General features: G+C 37.9%; 1 protein-coding gene across 1 annotated transcript in view; it reads right to left on the reverse strand.

The window, feature by feature from the left end:
- The window catches only part of CCDC39 (coiled-coil domain 39 molecular ruler complex subunit), a gene marked incomplete at its 3' end in the record, with an annotated part of 52,414 nt that overhangs the window by 23,661 nt on the left and 5,067 nt on the right, over positions 1-23,686 (reverse strand). The window contains exons 3-12 of the mRNA XM_079766239.1: positions 20,945-21,091; positions 19,222-19,380; positions 17,560-17,652; positions 17,336-17,464; positions 14,052-14,243; positions 8,006-8,109; positions 7,569-7,701; positions 4,830-5,024; positions 3,732-3,896; positions 395-532 (exon numbers count right to left, since the gene is read on the reverse strand). Of these exons, the coding sequence (XP_079622365.1) occupies positions 395-532; positions 3,732-3,896; positions 4,830-5,024; positions 7,569-7,701; positions 8,006-8,109; positions 14,052-14,243; positions 17,336-17,464; positions 17,560-17,652; positions 19,222-19,380; positions 20,945-21,091 (1,455 nt within the window). The remainder of the gene's footprint in view (positions 1-394; positions 533-3,731; positions 3,897-4,829; positions 5,025-7,568; positions 7,702-8,005; positions 8,110-14,051; positions 14,244-17,335; positions 17,465-17,559; positions 17,653-19,221; positions 19,381-20,944; positions 21,092-23,686) is intronic.

A 23,686-nucleotide genomic window follows, 5' to 3' on the forward strand; every position in this document is an offset into this window, starting at 1 on the left:
ATATATATATATATGTATATATATATATATATATATATATATACATATATATATATATATATGATCTTTGATTAATCTCTCCCTCCACCCCCATCTCCCTTACCCCCATCTTCCCTCTAAAATTTGTCAGTCTATTCCATGGTTCTGTGTCTCTAGAATATTTAATGTTTTGGAAGTATGTATAATATATTAACAAATTATAAATACAATATATATAGCAAATTCTCTTTGAGACTGGAAAGAAATAATGTATTTTAACATTTTAGTGAGTAACTGTCTTTTTCAATTATAGTGACTTACTGTCTTTTTCAAACGTTGCTATGTTTTTAAATTTTTCTATATTGAGCCTGAAAACATGTGAATTTTATTATATACTCATATTATTTTACTGCACCTGTTTGAAAGCTCGAGCTTTATTAAGTTCTTTCTCTGATCTTTCATTGAAAAGGTTTAGTTCATTTATTTTGGTCATGAGGGACTGTTTTTCATCATAATTTTTACTGTTTGACTTCTTGATAAAGTAAAGATCATTCTGTAAGAAGGAAAAAAGGTACACAAATACATTTTTAAATAGCAATATTAAATACATACTATTAAACATCTTACATTAAATTATATGCTCCATTAAATATTTATAATAAATCAGATTTTAAAAGTCTTATTCTTTATGCTCTAACATCTCTAATATAATACATATGGATATTAACAATTTTTTTTCATTTTTATCATCTATTGATGTTTTGGGTTTAGTTTACGTATGTATGGTTACCGTTCAATGTGATTCTAAAGGGAAAGGCATGGGAAGTGGGAGCCCAAGCTTTGGTTCACCTTCTAGAGTTCATTATTTGATTCAATCCAAGTCCCAGAAGGTGAAGACACTACCATTGTGAGAAAGCACAGGGTTTTGGTTAACAGTACAAGCTCTGGAATCAGATGATAACAATACCTACATCCTTAGGTTGTTGTGAGGATTAAAGAAGTTATTGGCCAACAATAAAGATTAAAAGATAAATAACTTTTTTAAAAAAGAAGTTACTGGCAAAGAGTATGCACAACAGCGTTTGATATACAAAAAGCTCATGTAGTATTACATATATAACCACATATTGCTAGAGAGAAAAAATGTTATATAAGATCTAACTCCACAGGATGCATCGTAGGTCATTCATACACAGATTCTAGTTTTCTAGCTTTATACCAGTTTGTATCCCTCCTCCCACCCTGAACCCAGAACAAGGTTTGTGCTTTTAGTCCCTTCTGGGTATGTAGAGCAAAAACTTTTTGGTTCTAAGATCTATCTCTCTTTCCTCTCTGTCTTTTTCTTTCTCACTTCATCTATACCTTTTCCCTCCCCTTTCTCATTGCCTGTATGTCTCTGAAGTATCAAGACCTAGATTTGTAACAAGATAGTAAGAAGAAGATTTTTTTTAAGAAAATGTGATTTCATAAAATTAACTTTTAGAACCCCCCCAAAAAATTAAATTTAAGGTGAATTTTAACCAAAAGAAAGTAGTTTCTGTTATGCACAATAAGAGATGGAGTAGCATGGGAGCAGGAATGCAGAATGACTTTACAACCCCATACTACTGAGAGCAACCTTTATTAGAAGAGTAACAATATCTTTTAAAATTCACTTGCATTTCTATTAATTTATTTTTCTCTCTGTTAAAACCAGAGTTACAATAGGTATAAGTACTAGCCAATTGCTAAAGAGGGGACACTAAACCCATCCCCACACAGCAAAGCAGGCACAGTCCAGGCCAGGGTCAAGAAAGATGATACATGCCCTAACCGGTTTGGCTCAGTGGATAGAGCGTCAGCCTGCAGACTGAAGGGTCCCAGGTTCGATTCCAGTCAAGGGCATGTATCTTGGTTGCGGGCACATCCCCAGTAGGGGGTGTGTAGGAGGCAGCTGATCGGTTTCTCTCTCATCGATGTTTCTAACTCTCTATCCCTCTCCCTTCCTCTCTGTAAAAAATCAATAAAATATATTTTAAAAAAAGAAAGATGATACACAGGTCACCTTCTTATATTTCTAATAGAGGCCCAATGCACGAAATTCATGCAAGGGGCTCAGCCCTCACAGCCCCAGCTTTGTCCAGAAGTTCTTTCGGCCATCTGATCTAATTAGCATATTATGCTTCAATTATTATAGACTAGAGGCCCGGTGCACAAAATCGTGCAGCAGGGAGGTCCTCTCAGCCTGGCCTGCACCCTCTTGCAATCTGGGACATCCCCTTGCAATCCGGGACTGCTGGCTCCTAACAGCTGGCCTGCCTGCCTGCCTGATCATCCCTAACCTCTCTGCTTGCCTGATGGCCCCTAACCACTCGCCTGCCTGACTGATCACTCCTAATTGCTCACCTGCCTGCCTGATCGCCCTTAACCATTGTGCCTGCCTGCCTGATGCCCCTAACTGCTCATCTGCCTGCCTGCCTGATCGCCCCTAATCACTCGCCTGCCTGCCTCATAGCCCCAACTGCCTCTGCCTCAGCCCCTGCCACTTTGGCTTCATCCAGAAGGTCGTTCGGCTGTCTGGTCTAATTAGCATATTATGCTTTTATTATTATAGATAGCATTAGTATTCCTATACTCTGTATCATTAAAACAATACCATTTACTGAGTACTTGCTAAAAAGCACTGTATTAAGATATAAACTGCTTGTAATTCTCCATAATGCTGTAAAATTAATATTAAATTATTTTCAATTTAAGAATTGAACAAACTAGGACTCAGAAAAGTTAAACCAGCAGTGATATAAACTTGACATTCAAAACCAATTCTTTTTTATTCTAAACATGTGCTCTTTTCTACCAAATCAAGGCAACATTTTAAAAAGGCATTTCATCATGCTACAAACTACTCCAAAACAAAATTTTGTCATCATGAAATAATTTTTTTAATGTAAAAAAGTTAAAAGTTCCCTTTCTCCTTTGTTAGTCCTAAAGGAATTTAGGGCAATTCTTCTTATAGCCACTAGAAGACACTCATCACTAGGCCTTCCCAGCTGTTGAAAAACCTGAAATCCCTGGGTGTTCTTACCCATTCAGGTCCATGCTCTCATTCTTTCACTCTTACTCTCCAATTAAACTTTAACATAGGTTTTATATTACATAGGCTTCCCTAACATAGGTTTTACATTACTATAAACATATTAATATACCTAAAGATTAAGATTATTCTCATCTTATTAACAAAATCGAGTTATTTGAAAAATGTATCTAAGTAAATATTTGAATAACAACAATAGATGAACCATAAAATGGCAGCTTCATTTAGAGGTTATTTCATGCATAATAGACAATCAAGTTATTATGGCAAATGCATAATAGAAAAACTGGAATTTATCAATGCTTTAAATCAGGTACTATTTAAGAGTATTTTAAAGTCACATGATCCAGGGCTCAAATCCTAGCTCCCCATGTACTAGCTGTGTAGCTGTGGACAAGTAACTTAATATGTGAAACAAGTAATGATATATTCCTTATAAGTTCCCCTATTTAAAATAATGAAATGAAATAAAATACTAAATGCATGTGGTATATTTAGCATGTCGTAAATGCATAATCAATGGTAATGTTGCATTTTTATAGAAATATGGATATCAGTTCATACATTTATTATGGGTAGCTTGGCAATCACCTATCCAAAGTTAAGTCTTAGGAACATGTTCTCTTAAAACAGAATGACTAATGACTAGCATATATAAAAAGTGTTTTGGATAAGTTACACGAAGCTTCTTGATCTGTGTTTCCAAAATGCCAAATGCAGAATTTCTCTCTTCCAATGTCTCTTTAAGTTCAACAATTTTTACTTGAAGACCTTGTTTTTCTTCTGAATTAATTTCTCCCCTTAACCGTGACATTCGGCGTTGCACTTGTTGAATGTGAAAATCCTGTTAGAGTTTATTAAAATAAGTTAGTAAGAAGAAACAAATGGTGAACACCATTTCTACAAGTATAAAGACACGGTAAAGACCTTTTTATCAATTGGCCTAGGTGTCACTTTAAGCCTTCAGTAATTTACAGGATAAAATCCTTCTTACCCTAAAGGGAGAAACATCAACCTATTCTTCAACAACCAGGGTACATGATAGTGACATATAAGTAACCTGAAAATATAACAAAGTCATTAGGGAGCTATTTATCGTACTACCATGATGGAACCTCAGTAAATCCACTGGATATACATGGACATACATTTTTGAGGATACATTTTAAAAAGGGGATGCAAAGAAAAATGATATAGTCATAAGTTGTTACCCATAAAAAATTCTAATAATGAATTGCTTTTTTTAATTAAACTTTAGCATCTGTAATTTTGGGATACTAAAAATATATTAGATTGGGGAGATTAAGATGTACAGAGGGAGGACATTAAGAGATTAATGAGACAGAACAAATAAATAGAAGAAATAAGGAAAAACTGAAAAAGTACTTTTAATCTATTTGCCTATGGGTGGGGATGAGAAAGCCTATGTCCCTATTTATTCCACACAACTAAAAACCAACATACAATTTTTCTAGGCTTCAGATGCCCAACTCCTTGTTTTGTTTTACTCTATGTTCAATTGCCCCAGCTTCCTTTAAAGCATGGTTCTCCCTCACTAGAGTTGTCTGTCCTCTTACCTCTTTATTTCAGACAGAGAAAAAATAGCATTTAAGGCTTCCTCACCCTACTACTGACCTAGCATGAAATCCCATCTTCAATATCTGTCTGTCCCTCAAAGAGTGCTTAGAAATTTTTGTTTGCTCAGAGCTCTGTAGTATCTTGACCATCACAACTATAACAGTTCAATATGGAAGATATTCATAAGAGTAACATCTACCTGACTGTACATAATTTCTTGCTGCTTCAAGGTTTCAAAATCCAGTTTATGTAGCTGCTGGTTGAAGTTCTTTAGAGAGGAACGAGTTCCTTCAATTTCTGATACAAGAGCTTTTTCTTTCATTGTCTCAGTCTGTAATTCATGAACTATCTTAAATAGCACACCTTTCAATATATTCAATTGAATTTCCACTTCCTGGTGATAAGAATAGTAGTGATTAGTGAAATTATAATACCTTAAATATTTTATCTTATATACAGTATAATATAGGGGGCTCATAAATGAACCCCCAACATTTTAGCTCTTGAGATATAAAGGCCTCCTACAATTTCAACAAATCCCCAACATTTCTTATAGTATACTCTATGCTAGTAGACTATAACAGTAATTTTCTATTCTTGTACCATGTACCTTGATCTTTTATCCCACACTAGCCTTAGAACTTAGGCATTCCACTGGTTTCCTTAGAAAACAGAATATAAATTCAAGTTTACTGAAGTCTTGAGGGTGTTATAGGGAAGAAATTACATCACTCAATCTCCAACCTTCTTTGGGGCACAAATCAAGAAATATAATCTGTTATAATCATATAAAATGCATTATTTTTCATATAACAGACACTTTTCATTGGGTTTAATACCTTCTCAAAGATTGCCTAAGCAGAGTTTTCAAGTTACTGCTTGGTGGTGAATAACACAGCACATCTCCAAAATACATAGGGTTGGGATTTTTCCAAACGAACACAAAATCCAATAGCTATAAAAATCAAGATTCTGAACACAATCCTGCTAGAGCACAATTAGTACACAAGCTGCAATCTTATTTTTTTCAAATTCAGTTAATTTCTTTAAAAATGTCACTAGTTTTTCATTCTGTAGCCCAAAAATCTATTTCAAGTGAATTTTACCATTTTTACAGACTTCTGATAAGTTTTAATACTGTCCCATCTCATGTGCTACAGAAAATCATGCTCTTGGAAGAAAAAAATAATGTTGGACTCAGACACCACCCAAGTCAACACTGCTGTATGACTTCATTACTCGGGAATTTTAAAAACACAACACACTGAGGAAGCAGATTCTATCCAAATAGGAGTGAAACCATCCTTGATGTAAACAGCAAATGAGGGATTTTTGCTACCATCTTCAGCTACCCTTCTGCTTCTCCCACACACACACAAAAAAAAATTTAAAGCCTGGCTGGTGTGGCTTAGAGGTTGAGCATCAACCTATGAACCAAGAAGTCGCTGGTTCGATTCCCTGTCAGGACACATGCCTGGGTTTTGAGCTCAATCCTCTGTGTGTGTGTGGCGGGGGGGGGGGGGGGGGGGGGGGTTGCAGGAGGCAGCCGATGGATGATGCTTCTCTCTCATCGATTTTCTATCTCTCTATCCCTCTCCTTTCTCTCTAAAGAGCAATAAAGGGGAAAAATTTTTTAAATTAAAAAAAAAAGTTCAAAGCAAGAACTAGTGCCTACAGTGTCAGGTCATACAGTCACTTTGAAATTTTCAAAGAGGAAATTTGAACCAATCTCTTTCAGTTCCTCAAACATTGGCTTTAATGCTACCAACATGCCATAGAGATTAAGGTAGAAGGGAGATGCCAGTAAGGTTAGTAAAATAATAGCATTTAAGAGCCCATTTACTGATAAATGATGCCAGACTTTATGAGGTTAAAAAGATAGCAGTAGCACATAGTGAAGAAACATAGCTAATAAATGTAGACCATTGGGGGGAATTTGCACAAAAATGATGATAATCATGTAGAAATCAATTGTAAAACAAAGGCACTTTTCAAGGTACATTTGCAATATGAGAACACTAGAGGCCTGATGCAAAAAAGATTTCCAAATTAATATTTTCTAGTCTCTTTCATTTGTGTGCGGCCTCCTCCAGAGCCCAAACCCTGAACCTGAACCCTGAACCATGTGGGATGTGGAAAGGGGTTCACTACAAACTGGAGCCCAAACGTGGGACACTACAGGTGCCGGCAGCCAGGGGAAGGAAGGCCTACTCTTGCATGAATTTTGTGCACCGGGCCTCTAGTATATGTATATATATTATGGATGACAAGCAGGGACATGGACACACTAGGCATTGGGAAGGCATGGAATCTAAGGTACAGGAGCTACGTTTAAAAGAAGATATCAAGCCCTAGCTGGTTTTGCTCAATGATTATAGCATCAGCCCGGGACTGAAGGGTTTAAGATTTCATTCCAGTCAAGGGCACATACCACAGTTGCCGTCTCAATCCTTGACCCTGGTTGGGAAGTGTGTGGGAGGCAAGCAATCGATGTGTCTCACATCGGTGTTTCTCTCTCTCTCCCCCTCCTTTCCACTCTCTTGAAAAATATATGGGGGGGGGGGGGGGAATATCCTCAGGTGAGGATTAACAAGAAGAAGAAGGAGAAGGGGAAGGAGAAGGAAAAGGAGAAAGAGAAGGAGGAGGAGGAGGAGGAGGAGGAAGAGGAGGAGGAGGAGGAGGAGGAGGAGGAGGAGGAGGAGGAGGAGGAGGAGGAGGAGGCATCAAAATTAAATGCTGAAAGTGAAGCAAATGGAGGATCAGGAGCTTAAGAAGAGCCACAGAAGCCATAAAAAGAAGACTAACAATGCTGATTACAAATGTCATCACCAGAAAGCAGAGCCTCTTAAAAGACTTCCTACTCCTCTGATCTCAGGAGTCTAATTAATTCACTATTGCTAAATGTGCTGTGATCTTTTAAATGGGAACTAAACTTTACCTTCACGCTTTTGTCCTCCTCCTTTAGTATATCTTCCAAATTGGTAGCTTTCTCTTCTGCTGACATAGTTTTCTCAGTTATCTGCTCTAATTTTGTTTTTGCATTCTCATTAGCTTTTTTAATTCTTTGTAACCTAGAAAGCGTTTATGATTAAAAAACAGAAAACATGTCTAGAGGTATTGAATGCAAACAAACAAGAAATAGTTCGTCCTACAATTTCTTCATGTAACTTGAAGTTTTCTTTCCCCATAAACCATTTTATTACCAATAATAGTTAATAAACCATAAAAATATTACTCCTGAGCCTTTGTGATGAAACACCTGGGTCATTTTTAATTTAGTAATTTAGTAGCTATAATTTTATAGCTATTTAACAAAAAATATGTTTCTAGAAGTAGTTAAGAACTATAAATATATTTAAACATCTTTTTTCTTACCTTGTTGTTTCTCCATCAATATCCTTCTTTATTTTGGAAGTATTTTTCCTCAGAGCTTCTACTTCACTGGAACTTCTATTCACAGTAGCTTTTAAAGAATCCAGCTATTTATTAATTAACAGACAAAAAGTATATATTTACTCTGTATTTTATAAGTTAATTTCATTTCCAAAAATTCCTATTTGAAGCACTTTAATTTCTAACCTTCATCATTCCCAAAAATACAATAACCATATTGCTATAATACATATTAACTGTTTTTGTTTTTTATCTAAAATTATGGTTTAAATTGCTTGTATAATACTGGCAAATTATAAAGACCCACATATATGTGTTTAAAATACATTAGAGCAAAACTTCACAACATTGGATTTGACAATGATTTCTTGGATGTGACACCAGGGCACAGGGAACAATTAAAAATTAGACATATTAGACTTCATTAAAATTAAAAACTTTTGTGCTTCTAAAGACAATATCTACACAGTAAAAAGGCAATCAACAGAATGGGAGAAAATTTGAAAATCAATATGTGGTAAGGGATTAATATCCAGGATGTATGGAGATCTCCTAAAACTCAACAACTACAAAAGATTCAAAACTGGGCAAAGGGCCTAAATATACATTTTTTCCAAAGAACACATACAAATAACCAAAAAGCACATGAAAAGATGCTCTACATCATTAACCATTAGGAAAATGCAAATCAAAACTACAATAAAATTCCACCTCATACCCATTAGGAGGGCTGCTATAAAAGATAATATTAACTAGTATTGTTGAAAGTGTGGAGAAATTAACCCTGTTGGTACAGCCACTGTAGAAAACAGCACAACAGTTCCTCGAAAAATTAAAAACAAAATTACCATATGATCCAGTAATTCTGAGGTAACTGTATACCCACGTTTATAGCAGCATTATTCATAATAGTTAAAAAGTAGAAGCAATCCAAGTGTCCCTGGACAGATGAATGGATAAGCAAAATGTGGTATACACATACAATGGAATAGTATCCAGCCTTAAAAATAAAGGAAATTTTAACATATGCTGCAACATGGATGAATCTTGAGGACATTATACTAAATGAAATAAGCCAGTCACAAAATACTGGCTGATTCCACTTACGTGAGGTACTTAAAGTAGTCAAAATCATAGAGACAAAATAGAATCATAGTTACCAGGGAATGGTAGAAGGGAGGAATGTGGAGCCATTGTTTAATGGGTACAGTTTTATTTTTATAAGAAAAAAAAAGAGTTATGGAGATAGATGGTGCTGATGGCAGTACAACATTAGGAATGTATTTAATACCAGTGAATACATTTAAAATGGTTAAGATGGGAAAGAACCAAGATGGTGGCACAGGTAAATGCCTCTACTCGTTACCTCCCACAACCACATCAAAATTACGAATAAAATACAGAGCAACCATCATTCAGAACCACCTGAAATCTGGCTGAATGGAAGTCCTGCAGCTAGAGAAGTAAAGAAAGCACATCGAGATTGGTAGGAGGGACAGAGGCACAGAACTGGCTGCTCCAACACCCATGTGTGCCATTTTTTTTAATTGGGAAGGATATCTCCAAGGCATCCTGTGAGAAGCAGGGGTTCCCAGCCCCACACTAGACCCCCAACCCAGGGTTCCAGAGTTGGGAAGAGAAGTCCCTGTAACTTCAGGCTGTAAAAACCAGCAAGAATTGTAGCTGAGAGGCACGGAGGCTGCTGGAAACCCAGCAGTTTCTCTTAAAGGGCCCACACATGAACTTACTTAGTCCCGCTTCCTCTGAGTTCCAACTCTGGGTGGTGGCTTTGGGAGAATCCAGTGACATACAGGGAGGAACTGGACTGTCTGGCATTGAGGTAGGAACTCAGGGGCGGCTTTCTCCCAGTCAATGGTGTTCACAGGGGTCATTGTTCCTGTGCTGGGACTTCCCCCATCGCAGAGCTGACTGGCAGCTATATCTGAATTTCCATCAGCCTGGCCCACACTGCTCATTCTATCCTGATGATTCCCTAAAACCCTGCCCCATCCAATTTTCAGCCCCACTTAAGCTGTTTGCAGCTACTTTTCCATATGAATGGCCAGACATTGCTAAAATCTCTGAAAAAGCAGCACAGGTGTCAGTGTGTCCCAAACCTATCAATAAAAGGCCCAAGACCCAGTATTAACACCAGCCTGCCTTGCTTCACACCTGGGCCTCACCTGGGCACTTCCTAGCCCAATATAAGTAACAGCCATCTGCAGATTTCTCTGTAGCTCCTGCTGGTTGGCCCCAGGCAGTGGCTAACTTTGCACCTCCTGGAAAGCCCCAGAGCCAGTGTACCTGGTGGACAGCCTCAGACCATAGCAGATTACAAGTGACACATTCAAGGGGCAGACTCAGTGAGCACCAAAGCCTCAATGCAGCAAATCCTGCTCCACAGGGTGTCTTCTGCACTGCAGCTCTTCCATTTTAGATGGCAGCTGGTCTTCACAGCCAGTTGGCCTGGAGGTCAATCCCTCCCAGTGATGCCAACAGCAATCAAGGCTCAACTACAACAATAATGTGCATACAGCCCACACAGGGACATACCTAGAGTGCCCAGCTCAGGTGACTGGGGAGACTGAGCCACTGGGCCCTATAGGACACGTAATACACAAGGTCACTCTACCAACTCAAGGAGACATAGCAGCTCTACCCAATACATAGAAACAACACAGGGCAGCAGAAAAAATTCAGAGACGAAGAAATATGTTACAAATTAAAGAAATGGAAGAAAGTAAACTACTGGATACAGAGATCGAAATGATGGTTATAAGGTTGCTCAAAGATCTTAATGAGAGCTTCAAGGGACTTAGTGAGACTTTCAAGGATCTTAGTGATCCTAAAAAAAGACCAGGCAGAAATTAAGCATACACTAACTGAAATAAAGATAATTTACAGGGATTCAACACTAGAGTAGAGGATTCTGCATAATAGGGGTGCCAGAAGGAGAAGAGAGAGAAAGCTAAGATATTGAAAACCTATTTGAAGAAATTACAAAAAATCTTTCCCTACCTGGTGAAAGAAACAGACCCAAACAAGAGGAACCCAAAGAGGCCCACACCAAGATACATCATAATTAAAATGTCAAGGGTTAAAAACAAAGAGAAAATCTTAAAAGCAGTAAGAGAAAAGCAGTTAGTTACCTATAAGGGAGCACCTGATTTCTTAACAGAAACTTTTCAGGCCAGAAGGGCATGGCAAGAAATATTCAAAGTAATGAAGGATATGCAACTAAGATTACTCTACCCAGCAAAGCTATCATTTAGAATTGAAGGTCAGATAAAGAGCTTCACAGACAAGAAAAAGCTAAAGGAGTTCATCACCACCAAACCACTATTACATGAAATGTTGAAGGGTATTCTTTAAGAAGAGAAAGAAGAAGAAAAAGATAAAAAATATGAACAATAAAATGGTAATAAATATATATCTATCAACAATTGAACCTAAAAAAAAAAGAAATCTAATGAACAAAATAAATTGATGAATAAAATAGAATCAGAGGCATGGAAACATGGAACATACTGACAAATCTCAGAGGGAAGGGATGAGGTGGGTGTGGGGAGAAATTAACCAAAGATCTTATATGTATATATGCATTACCTATGGAAACAGAAAATAGGGTGACAAAGGCCTGGGATGGGGTGGGAACCAGGTGGAGTGGGCAATAGGGGAAGGAAGGAGGACACCTGTAATACTCTCCACAATATAGATTCTTTAAAAATGGTTAAGATGGTAAATTGTAAGTTACATGTATCTTATCACAATAAAAAAATTGGAGGAAAGAAATGAATGAATGAACATGTGCTACAACATGGATGAACCTTGAAAATATTATGTAAGTAAAAGAATCCAGCCCAGCCAACATGGCTCAGTGGTTGAGCGTTGACCTATGAACCAGGAAGTCACGGTTCAATTCCTGGTCAGAGCACATGCCCACGTTGCAGGCTTGATCCCCAGTGTGGGATATGCAAGAGGAAGTCAATCAATGATTCTCTCTCATCATTGATATTTCTATCTCTCTCTCCTTTTCTCTTCCTCTCTGAAATCAATAAAAATATATTTAAAAAAAAGAATTCAAACACATAAGGCTCCATACTATATGATTTCATTTATATGAAATATCCAAAAGAAGCAAATCCATAGAGAAATAAAGTAGATTAGTAGCTGCCAGGAGCTGGTTGAAGGGAGAAAAGAAAGTTATTGCTAATGGGTGTGGGTTGCCTTTTAAAGTGACAAAAATATTGTAAAATTAGATGGTGGTGGTATGTGCGCAATTCTGTGAATACACTAAAAATTATGGTATGTGGATTATATCTCAATAAATAAATTATTAATGAAGAAATCTCTGCATTCTTTTTTATTATTGTTATTTTTTTCTTTATTGATTAAGGTATTACATATATATCTTTATTCCTCCTTTCCCCTCAACTTCCCCACTCATGCCCTCACCCCCCTGGTGTCTGTGTCCATTGGTTAGGCTTATATGCATGCATGTAAGTCCTTTGGTTGATCTCTCCCGCTTACCCTCACCCTCCCCTACCTTCCCTCTGAGGTTTGACGGTCTGATCGATGCTTCTCTGTCTCTGTTTTTTGTTCATCAGTTTATGTTATTCATTATATTCCACAAATGAGTGGGATCATGTGATATTTATCTTCTCTGACTGGCTTATTTCGCCTGCATTCTTTTCTCTAATTGGTTTAAACTTTAAAATGTTTAAAAACGAATTTTTAGCAGTGGCATTTAACTTAGGCAAGAAATTCATTTATTTTACTTTTTTAGGATCTTCGGTAATTATTTTCTTTAGACAAAAGAAAAACTTTCCTTTTCATCAGAAATAAAAAGCATAATACCTTATAGAATAAAATGCTTTACAATATTCCAAATTCCCATCTAAACAATGTTAACTTCACATACTATGGTCTTAAGACATAAATTTCATAAAGATCTGTTTATTGCTAACTAAGGGAATTGCTACCTCTCCCTATGAAATAACCTAGTTAGCATGAATGCTGCAAAAGAAGAACAAAAAAGTTTTCTCCTCTCTTAATCTGTTTCAAGGTATTTGACCACTACATTGTTCCACTACCAGACTGAAATTTATTCCTTAACAAGGTGAGAAACTGGAATTAAATAGGTAACCCCACCATACATGTAGCAATGGAAAGATACTTCAAGTTATCACTAAGGCCAATAATCACCTACACATTTTCCCATTTCCTGGTTATCATATAACTAGAGGCCTGGTGCACAAATTCGTGTGCAGGTGGGGCCCCTGGACCTGGCCTGCAGGATCGGGCCAAAACCAGCTCTCCAATATCCCCCGAGGAGTCCTGGATTGCAAGACGGTGCAGGCCAGGCCAAGGGACCCCACTGGTGCATGATCAGGGCTGGGGAGGGATGCAAGAGGTTGGCCTGCTGGGGAGGGACTGTGGGAGGGACCCAGGGTGTGTCTGGCCCGTCTTGCTCAGTCCTGATCAGACCAACCCCAGCAGCAAGCTAACCTACCGGTCAGAGCGTATGCCCCCTGGTGGTCAGTGCACATCATAGTGACTGGTTGACCAGTCAACTGTCTGCTCCCTGGTGGTCAGTGCATGTCATAGCGAGCAGTTGAATAGCCTTAGCATATCATTAGCATATTATGCTTTGATTGGTTGAATGGCTGACTGGATGACCAGGCACTTAGCATATTAGGCTTTTATTACATAGGATTATGATTTCCAGTCTAGATCCTTTGGGAGCCTTTTGCCTTGGGTCACTAGCAAAACATGTGTGACAGGTAGTTAGGCACTGCACAACTCCCGGGGGAGCCCTTCACACCACCTGTGATGCCAATGGCACCTCCCTGATGCCTTCACCAACCAGGGGCTCAGCTCAGTCAGAGTATCCTGAAAGTCCCACAACATGAAAGGATGAAAAAAATAAAATAAAATAAGGCAGCAGCTTAATCAAAGGAAAGGCTTTGTGCTTACTTTTATAGCAATTTGCCATAAACACGCAAACCAGTCTTTTTAGTTGCCATACCTCATCCTTCAGCTGATTTTTAGTAACTTCATGCTGCTGGTATTCCTTTCTATATTTTGAAACTTTACGATCAGCAACAGAAATTTTTTTCTCATACTCTGTGTTATTTCCAACCTCACTTTCCAAAAACTTGATCTTTTCCTTAACCAAATTTTCTTTTTCTCTTGTTTCCTGTTTTATCTTTGCTAATGCCTAGGATTAAAAAAAAAAAAAAAGTTAAATATATATTTAATATGATAATCAAAATGAAAACTAAAAGAAATTTAGTTTTTATTTTTCTATTATTATATTTAGTATTTATTTTATCAAAACTTAAGAGAATGTTTTTTAAGAGAGACTATATTTATATGAATTAAAACAAAATATTAATATGCTACATACCAAAAAAAAGTAAGATTATATTTTTAAAGGTTTCTATATTTTCTTTCATCTACTTGGTACTTTGCTAAAGAGATGAGGAAAATATCAATCTTTTATGAGTGAAAAGTGACATTTAAAAAAATATAACAGTGTTAAATATTTTTAACATAGAAAGTAAATTTCAATGAAATTTTCCAAATATTTCATAGGACCAGTTTGTTTTTCATCTTTTGAGAATAGCATTTTAGTTATTGGTTTCAATAGGAATTCCTTCACTCAGGCTTTTTGATGGTCTTGACTATACACAATTAACAGAATATAGGAAGTAGTAGCTGAGATGTGGATAGAGAGCTATGGGAACAAAGAGAATAAGGTCTACCCCAGAGGAGTCATTAAAAGGCATTATCTAACAGGCTTAATTTAAGTCGGCCTAAAAAGACAAACGGAGATACATAAAAACCCAATGTAGTGAAAGCGCATGGTGGGAGGGCAGGGATAGAATAGGGATATATTAAGAAGGGGTGGTTACAGATGAAAGGGATGAGGCTGGAAAAGTAGAGGTTGAGGCTGAACTGTGGAGAAATTCTATTTTTCAATTATCATGTCAAAGAGTACCAACTTTTAAGCAATATGGAACAAAGATGATTGTAGAGCTGGGGAATAAAAAGATCATATGTGTTTTTTACAAGTGATTATTATTGCATTATGTTGGATGAATTGGAGGGTGAAGAAAAATTTACCCTAAAATACATTTCTTGCAAGTTTTCCAAAATGGGGTCCCACCAAAAAATCCCAGGAGATGGGGGGGAGGGGAGTATGTGGTCTGAAATCAGTAAGTTTTAGAAATGCTACACATAATATTGCACATATTAGCATATTAAGTGGATATATGAGATGCACTGCATTTAAAAAAAAACATTTTTAACTTGCTTAATCTAGTTTCCTCTATGTTCTCTATGATAGGTAACATTCTATAATTGTAGCAGTCCATATATCTACTGTGTTCATTCAATCAAAAGACAGGTCAAAACTTCTTAGGTTTATATATGGCAAATGATCATTCTGGAATTTCCTACTTTATATTAATTTTCCTACTACTTAATCAGGTGCTTTAATACTACTTCAGTGTTCACATTATTTAACAGTGCTATCTATTCACAGATAAGTTTTCATATAGGTAATGCTTATAAGTAACACCTCAAAATGTTTATAATGGAATAAAAGCATAATAGAAAACTATTTATTATTAATGAAAAGTTTCTTTTAAGAAGACAATTCCAGGATCCTATGGTTTGACTCCTGCCAAGAAGACCTTGAGAAGGCAGAAATTGTTTTGGAGGGGAAAAAAAACCAAAAGGGTTGAATGTCAGATTTAACCTTATAGTGGTGTGAACCGGCTCTCACTGGCTCACCACAACTGACTTGCACATCTCTTCTCAACGCTGTGTCCAGTGAAGTCCTGTTGGTATCGAAAGTTTCACCACAGAAATCAGAAATGCCACAGATCGGGAGCCAGTTGTTAAACACTGAGAAGCACACCTCTACCTGGGAGCCATTTCTTAGCACCCTCCTCAGCCTCCTACAATACAGACAGCCAGGAGATATCAGCCTGTCAGTGAGGAACCACTGTGGATAAGACAAGTTGTATATTCTGCCAAATCAGCAGGTTCTCCCTTCAACCGTGGGGTTGTATGAGAATTCGATTGTGGATCTGCAGTCTTAGATTGGGCACATTTTATTTATACAGAGGAAGTAGTTTAGAACTTGGTGTTTGAAAGCAATGAGAAGTCAGGAAAGAGAAACCAACATCAGCATTAAGAATGGAAAGGAACTCAGTTAAGATTGGCTCTCCCTTGTCCCTCCTCGGGAGGCGTAGGCCATTTTGTATTCAGTCAACGTGGCATTCCTCCCTTCGGAGCTTCTACCGCTTCTACCCCATCATTGGTGCCTCAGCTTCGAAAGTGAAACTTTATTGGAGTCCTGGTTTCTTTCCTGACTCTCCCTTCCTGTTTCTGGGCTCCCCATGAGGCTCATTTCCCTGCACCTAACTGTGTGAACAGACAGCACACATGTTAAATCCAAGGCACTGCAAACAACTGTGTGTATGTAGGGCATTGATTTTACTGCAATAACATTATCTGTCTAACTTTCTCTTGTTCCACATATCAGAGATGGCGGGATCTTGTCTTTGTCATTATACTACCACTAGTGACCCGGTGCATGGATTCGTGCACATTGAAAGGAAATTCAATAGAAGGTGGCGGTGGGACGGGACTGGGCAAGACAGGCAAGACATGCCCTAGAGCCAAGCTCCTGGAAGTTTCTCCCTGGCATCTGTGGAGTAAGTGGGGTCCCTCCAGCAGGTGGGGTCCCTTGGCCTGGCCTGTGGGGATTGAGCTGAAACTGGCTCTCCAACATCCCCCAAGGAGTCCTGGAGTTGCTGTCGTACAGGGTGTGGAACACAAACACAAGTGTGTAGTAAACCAGATTTGGGACCGACAGTTCCCCAGCAGCAACATAACCCATGGCTAAAGGTGGAATTGCACGGCCCCACAAGGAATTGGCTCCCTCCTCTCTGGTTTCGGGGTGCATCACCAAAGAACCGCCGCTGCCAAGTCACTGCAGCTCAGCAGCTCCTGCGTTGAGTGTCTGCCCCTTGGTGGTCAGTGCACATCGTAGCGACTGGTTGGATGGGCGGAGGGACACTTAGCATATTAGCCTTTTATATATATAGATAAGTAATATACATAAAATCACATTTCTAAATGGATGGAGTCAGCTTTGAAAAACATTTACCAAAACTAATGAATCTCCTACAAAAGTGACTTTCAAATAACATTGTGGTTTACAGTTGAAATGAATAAGTTAAACACAAAAGAAAATAAATACAGCTGAACATTGCAAAGACCAAACAACTACTTTACCAAGGCACAGTTATCAATGTCTCGATCTCTCTTCTGCATCTGTTCTATTGTGTTTTCCCACTGTTTAATGAGTTCTTGTCTCTCATTATGAATCCTACGAAAATCTTGTGCTGCTTTATCCAATTCTAACTGTCAAATAGAGAGCAATAACATTTCTTGAATATAAGTGCTTTTGCAAACATCACTTTGACAATTAAGAAATAAAAAATCTTCACTGAACCAACCTGTGCACTTAGAGTCTCTGTAGTTTCATTGTCAAGTACCTTTCTTTTCTGATTGCCTTCCAAAGTCAGCCTTTCTAATTGCAGGGTCAGTGCCTATGTAGTTACATGCAAAAATAGGTATGATTATCATTTGATTAACTTAAAACTGTTAGCATATCTCATATTAAGTATTATTATATTACTAGAGGCCTGGTGCATGGATTCTTGCACAGGTCGGGACCCTCGGACGTGGCCTGTGTGGGGGTCGGGACAAAACTGGCTCTCTGACATCCCCCAAGGGGTCCCAGATTGCGAGAGGGTGGTTCTCGGGGGATGCACCCTGGAATTGGGCTCCCTCTTCTCCGGTTCTGGATGCATCACCCGAAAACAGCAGCTGCCAAGTCACTGCATCTTGGCAGCTCCTGCATTGAGCTTCTGCCCACTGGTGGTCAGTGCACATCATAGCTATGGGTTGGATGGTTGCTTAGGCTTTTATATATATAGATATACATGTATTTGATATCTAAAACTATATATATATCTCCTATCTAATAAAAGAGCAATATGCAAATTGACCATCACTCCAACACACAAGATGGCCACCCCCATGTGGTCAAAGATGGTTGCCCCCATGCGGACACAAGATGGCCACCACAAGATGGCCTGCAGAGGAGGGCAGTTAGGGGTGACTAGGCCAGCAGGGGATGGCAGTTGGGGGCAACCAGGCCTGCAAGGGAGGGCAGCTGGGGGCGACCAGGCCTGCAGGGGAGGAGTTAGGGGCAACCAGGCTGGCAGGGGAGGGCAGTTAGGGGTGACCAGGCCTGCAGAGGAGGGCAGTTAGGGGCAATCGGGCCAGCAAGGGAGCAGTTAGACATCGATCAGGCTGGCAGGGGAGTAGGTAGGGGGTGATCAGGCTGGCAGGCAGAAGCGGTTAGGGGCAATCAGGCAGGCAGGCAGACAAGTGGTTGGGAGCCAGCAGTCCTGGATTGTGAGAGGGATGTCCAACTGCCCGTTTAGGCCTGATCCCAGTCCGACTGCCCGTTTAGGCCCGATCCCACTGGGATCGGGCCTAAACGGGCAGTCGGACATCCCTCTCAGTGTCCCAGATTGGAGAGGGTGCAGGCTGGGCTGAGGGACACACACACACACACACACACACACACACACACACACACACACACACCGTGCATGAATTTCGTGCATCAGGCCTCTAGTATATATTCTTAATCTTTTAACCTCAAAGGGCTGCAATGAAAACTCAATTGTTTTTCAAAAGATTTTTAATACATTTTAAAGTATGTTAGAAAAAAGATGAACAATTTTTAATTTAAAATAATGCCTTTGGTATTAAGTCTATTAGAAAATAGCATGTTTCATTATACTAAAGTATTACCATATTTCATTACAAGTAGATTTTAAATAATAATTATAATAATATATTAAATAATCAAAGCACTAAAGTCTTAAATCAGCAAAAACTATATGCAAAGACAAAATTTTGTAGGTATTTGAATATACTCATTTTTCTAAAGAGAGGATACTTGGCTTTATTAGATTCTGGAAGGAAACTGACCCAAATAATGTTTAAGAAGTACTGCTTTAAAATTCTAAGTCCGATTTAGATAAAAAGGTTGACACTACAGATTCAGAGAAAACCTGACATTACAATTTCTAATTTCTCACCCTAATTTTATTATCATCTTGTTTTGCATACTTCTGGAGAGTGAGGGCATCACTATCTTTATGAGCTGATTCTTCTAACCAGGCCTCCAATGCCTGCTGGTCCCAGTTCATTTGACGTTTCAAACTATCCAATTTTTGAGTAAATTTAAATATCTGATTCTAATATCCAAAGAGAGGGAACATGGGGAGATTAAAAAAACATTATTTACAATATAAACTAAAATAAAACATAGCATTACATACTATACAGAACATATAATAAAGAAAAAAGGAATCCTGTAACTGACCTCTAGATCAGTGGTTCTCAACCTTTCTAATGCCGCGACCCTTTAAAACAGTTCCTCATGTTGTGGTGACCCCCAACCATAAAATTATTTTCATTGCTACTTCATAACTGTAATTTTGCTACTGTTATGAATCGTAATGCAAACATCTGTGTTTTCTGATGGTCTTAGGCGACCCTGCTAGCGGTTCTCAACCTGTGGGTCGTGACCCACAGGTTGAGAACCGCTGTTGTAGAGCCTAAGACCATGGGAAAATGTCACGACTCACAGGTTGAGAACCGCTAGCAGGGTCGCCTAAGACCATTGGAAAACACAGATATTTACATTACGATTCATAACAGTAGCAAAATTACAGTTATGAAGTAGCAATGAAAATAATTTTATGGTTGGGGGTCACCACAACATGAGGAACTGTTTTAAAGGGTCGCGGCATTAGAAAGGTTGAGAACCACTGCTCTAGATGAATACTAGTATAATATACCATATTTAATTATATAACTATAATACTTGTATTTTAATTTTTTAGTTGTAAAACAGAGGAGAAATTATTATACAAAGTTGAGAACAGTAGTTACTTTAAAAGACTTTAGGGGAGTTTCCCCAAAGCAATCTCATTATTCATTCCATCATAGCCACCTTAAGAGAATGTGCAATCTTAGTAAAAATAATGAGCTTGATATGCTAACTCAAGCCCAAGACAAGTCCCCTTCAACCCCATTTCTAATCAGATTGCTGCCTCTAAGAAGCCTCTTACACAGAAATTATGGAAGCACATTTAATTGAAATAAATAGAGCAGTTAAGAAAATAAAAATGTTTCGGTTCGTGTATTCATCTAACAAATCTAGAGTCATAAAAGAAAACTGATGAATATACAAATTAATATAATAAAATATGTACGTGTGTATGTATACATATACATATATACATGTGTGCATTTCCATATCCATATACATATGTAAAGAGAAGAGTCAAATTTGGAAAGAGTGCCCAAATCAAGTAACTAAAAACTAAGAAAAAGAAAAAAATATGTACAGTAGTTTAATATTGGTCATAAGCTGACAAGTTAATATGAAAGGTAAAATCAGTAAAGAATGAAACTCAAAATTAAAAGTGATATTTTAAAATGTGGCTTTTAAAAATGTAGCACTTATGAATAAATTATGCCTAGCATTGTATAACAGGCAATCAGCATGGTAGTTTGCATATAGTAAGGTTCAATGAGTATTTGGTAAATGAACATTGGGAAAATAAATGTAACATTCTATCATTATTTCATTCAAATCACAGCTCCATGTGCCTTCCATTGTCCAAGAAAACAATGCAGGAAAATGTTAGGAAACTAATCAATGCCTTTCCCACACAGAAAAAAATCAGTGTTTGTTTGGTGAGGGAAGAAGGAACAATGGCACAAAAATTTAAGTAACATTTCAACACATACTTCCTTATCACCTTTCTTTTCCCGTATTAAAGTTATATCATTTTCCAGTCGTTGGATTTCATTTTTCACTCGACTCAGTTCTCTTTCTGCAATGATCTTAAAATGCTCTTCACTTTCAATCTCATGTTCCCTGGCTTTGCAAAGAGACTATAGAAAAGCATACAAGATAGAAAGACTTTTTACATTTTAGTCTTAAAAATATTTATAATAACTCATTAAACACATAACAAAGGTGCCACAAAATGCTTAGGTTAAGTATCATTAATTCCACTTCTCTTAAACTTACACCACATTAGACTTTGTGATTCAGTGTAGACAGTGTTGTTTACTATTTATAAGAGAATTAATTCATAGAATGTGCTAGGAGAAAAATACTGTTTTCAGTGATTTTCAGATACTATGTTGAGCTAGGGAATTTGCAGAAAACCAAAGTTTATATGGTTATACTTTAAAAGATCTAACTTATAAGTTAACCTTAGCTTACTGTAAAAAAATAATTAATTAATTAAAAATTTAATAAAAATATATGACATTACTTAACTAAAAATAAGAAATAAAACTGACTAAAAATAATTGGGAAATAGGATAGTTATATGAATTGATTACATAAATTAACAGAGATCATTTTAAAATAATTATGTAAACATTGGTTATAAATATTTCCTAGACAATATTAATAAACAAACCTGCCTTTGTTATGCTTTACTTAATAAAATAGTACTTGTTGACTACTGATTTTACAGTGCTTTAAAAGTTATCACCATTGGTATTATTTTTACATTGTTAAAGCAGTTACTGTTGTAGGAAGTTGACTATCTTCATACTTATCCTAGTTGAGGTTTGACTATAATAAAATATACCTACAAAGAGTCTCTCTCAGATTCCCAACTTAGTGGTTTAATAACTTGAGGAAAAGATGTTGTCCCTAACCATTTATTAATTACTCAATCATATCAGGATTCAAAAATATGAAGTACTGTTTTTAGAAGTTCATTAACTTTTTAACTTTCTAATAAGACTGTTAAAGCATGAAATAGGAAGACGGTGGCGGATTAAGTGGAAGCTATACTGACACCCTCCCAGGACCAAACTTGAATTACAACTAAAATATAGAAAAACCACCCTGAATAATCAACTGAAGACAAGCTGGAGAGATCCGTGATAACGAATGACTTGAAAGTGACCACATAGAGACTGATAGGAAGTGCGGAGGCAGGAGAAGGCTGCCAGACTCCCCCAGACAACAGCTGAAGTTCCAGAGGATATCTCAGCTGTGGGGGGTTCCTACTGAGAACTCTGGGGTCTAAATCCCACGCTGGGCTTCTCAGCCCAGAGCACCAGAACTGAAAAAGGTGCCCACATAACATCTGGCTGTGAAAAGCAGAGAGGTTTCTGTCTACCGGGGTGAGACGGTTGGAAATGCAGGCACCCTCCTAAAGGGCCAATGGACAAAATTTTGTGTGTAGTCACTCGTCTTGGGCTCCAGCAGAGGGAGGGCAGAGGGACTGGAGCTGTGTCAGCAGACTCCAGGGTAGGGGGCTATAGGGGTAGAGCTCAGAGACCAGTCGCCTGGATTCCTGTGCTGAGTCATTCCCCCATACTGTAGAGGACATCTTTCTCAAGTATTTAAAAAGCATGAAATAGTTACTTATCTATATTAACTAGAGGCCTGGTGCATGAAAATTCGTGCACTCAGGGGGGTCCCTCAGCCCAGCCTGTGCCCTCTCACAGTCTGGGACCCCTTAGGGGGGTGTCCACCCGTCAAGGAGGCAGGAGAGGCTCCCACCACCGCCGCTGCACTCACAGCTGTCAGCCCGGCTTGTGGCTGAGCGGAGCTCCCCCTGTAGGAGTGCACTGACCACCAGGGGGCAGCTCCTGCATTGACTGTCTGCCCCCTGGTGGTCAGTGCATGTTATAGTGACCAATCATTCCCAGTTGTTCTGCCATTAGGGTCAATTTGCATATTACCCTTTTATTATATAGGAGGATTACAAATTGGCATTAAAAACATGACTTTGTTCATTTTTAAGAATTACATTATTTGAAATAAATGCAGATGGACTTTTAAAAACAGTGTTTGAAATGGAAGTTAGTAAACGCTCCAGTGCTGATTTGCTGAGCTAACTAATTTTCTGGGCTTCATCAGGGAATGAGGTTCTACACATGAGTAGATTGTCCATAAAACAGATGCTTTGATTAATCACCCTAAGTTTTAATTTGCATTATTTTATTACGTTGTCTAAAATGCATTATATTGTCCCCAGTTATCCTAAATATAATTTAACTATTATTTCAGGATGTCATTATAAATTTCAGTTCTTAAACTCTGCTAAAAGACTATGCCTAAGGGCTACTGAAGTGTTAGAATTATTTGCTTCCACTCAAAATGGTCCCAGTGGGTAGTGCTGAATAATTAAAAGTAGACAGAAACTCTTTTATGTGTTATATTAAGTCTATTTCTGCTTAAAGTCATTATTTCTCACTGCATCACTGTACCTTTTTCATGCAATCTGCTGCCTAACATTATATTAGACTGTTTGAATGATGATTTATTCTTTCAAATGAATTAATTATTCCTTAAACTTGGTGGTAGTAGTGAGTTCCTCAAAGACTTTTTTCTGCCTACTTTCAAATTCAAGGCTATGTTCACTATAGATTAGTTATGCTAAATTTTCCTATTGTATCTATAAAATAACATCACAGATATAAATGCAATGGGAAATGTACCATGATATAATCAAC

Source organism: Cnephaeus nilssonii (assembly GCF_951640355.1).
Source record: "Cnephaeus nilssonii genome assembly, chromosome: 3".
NCBI classification, from domain to species: Eukaryota; Metazoa; Chordata; class Mammalia; order Chiroptera; family Vespertilionidae; genus Cnephaeus; species Cnephaeus nilssonii.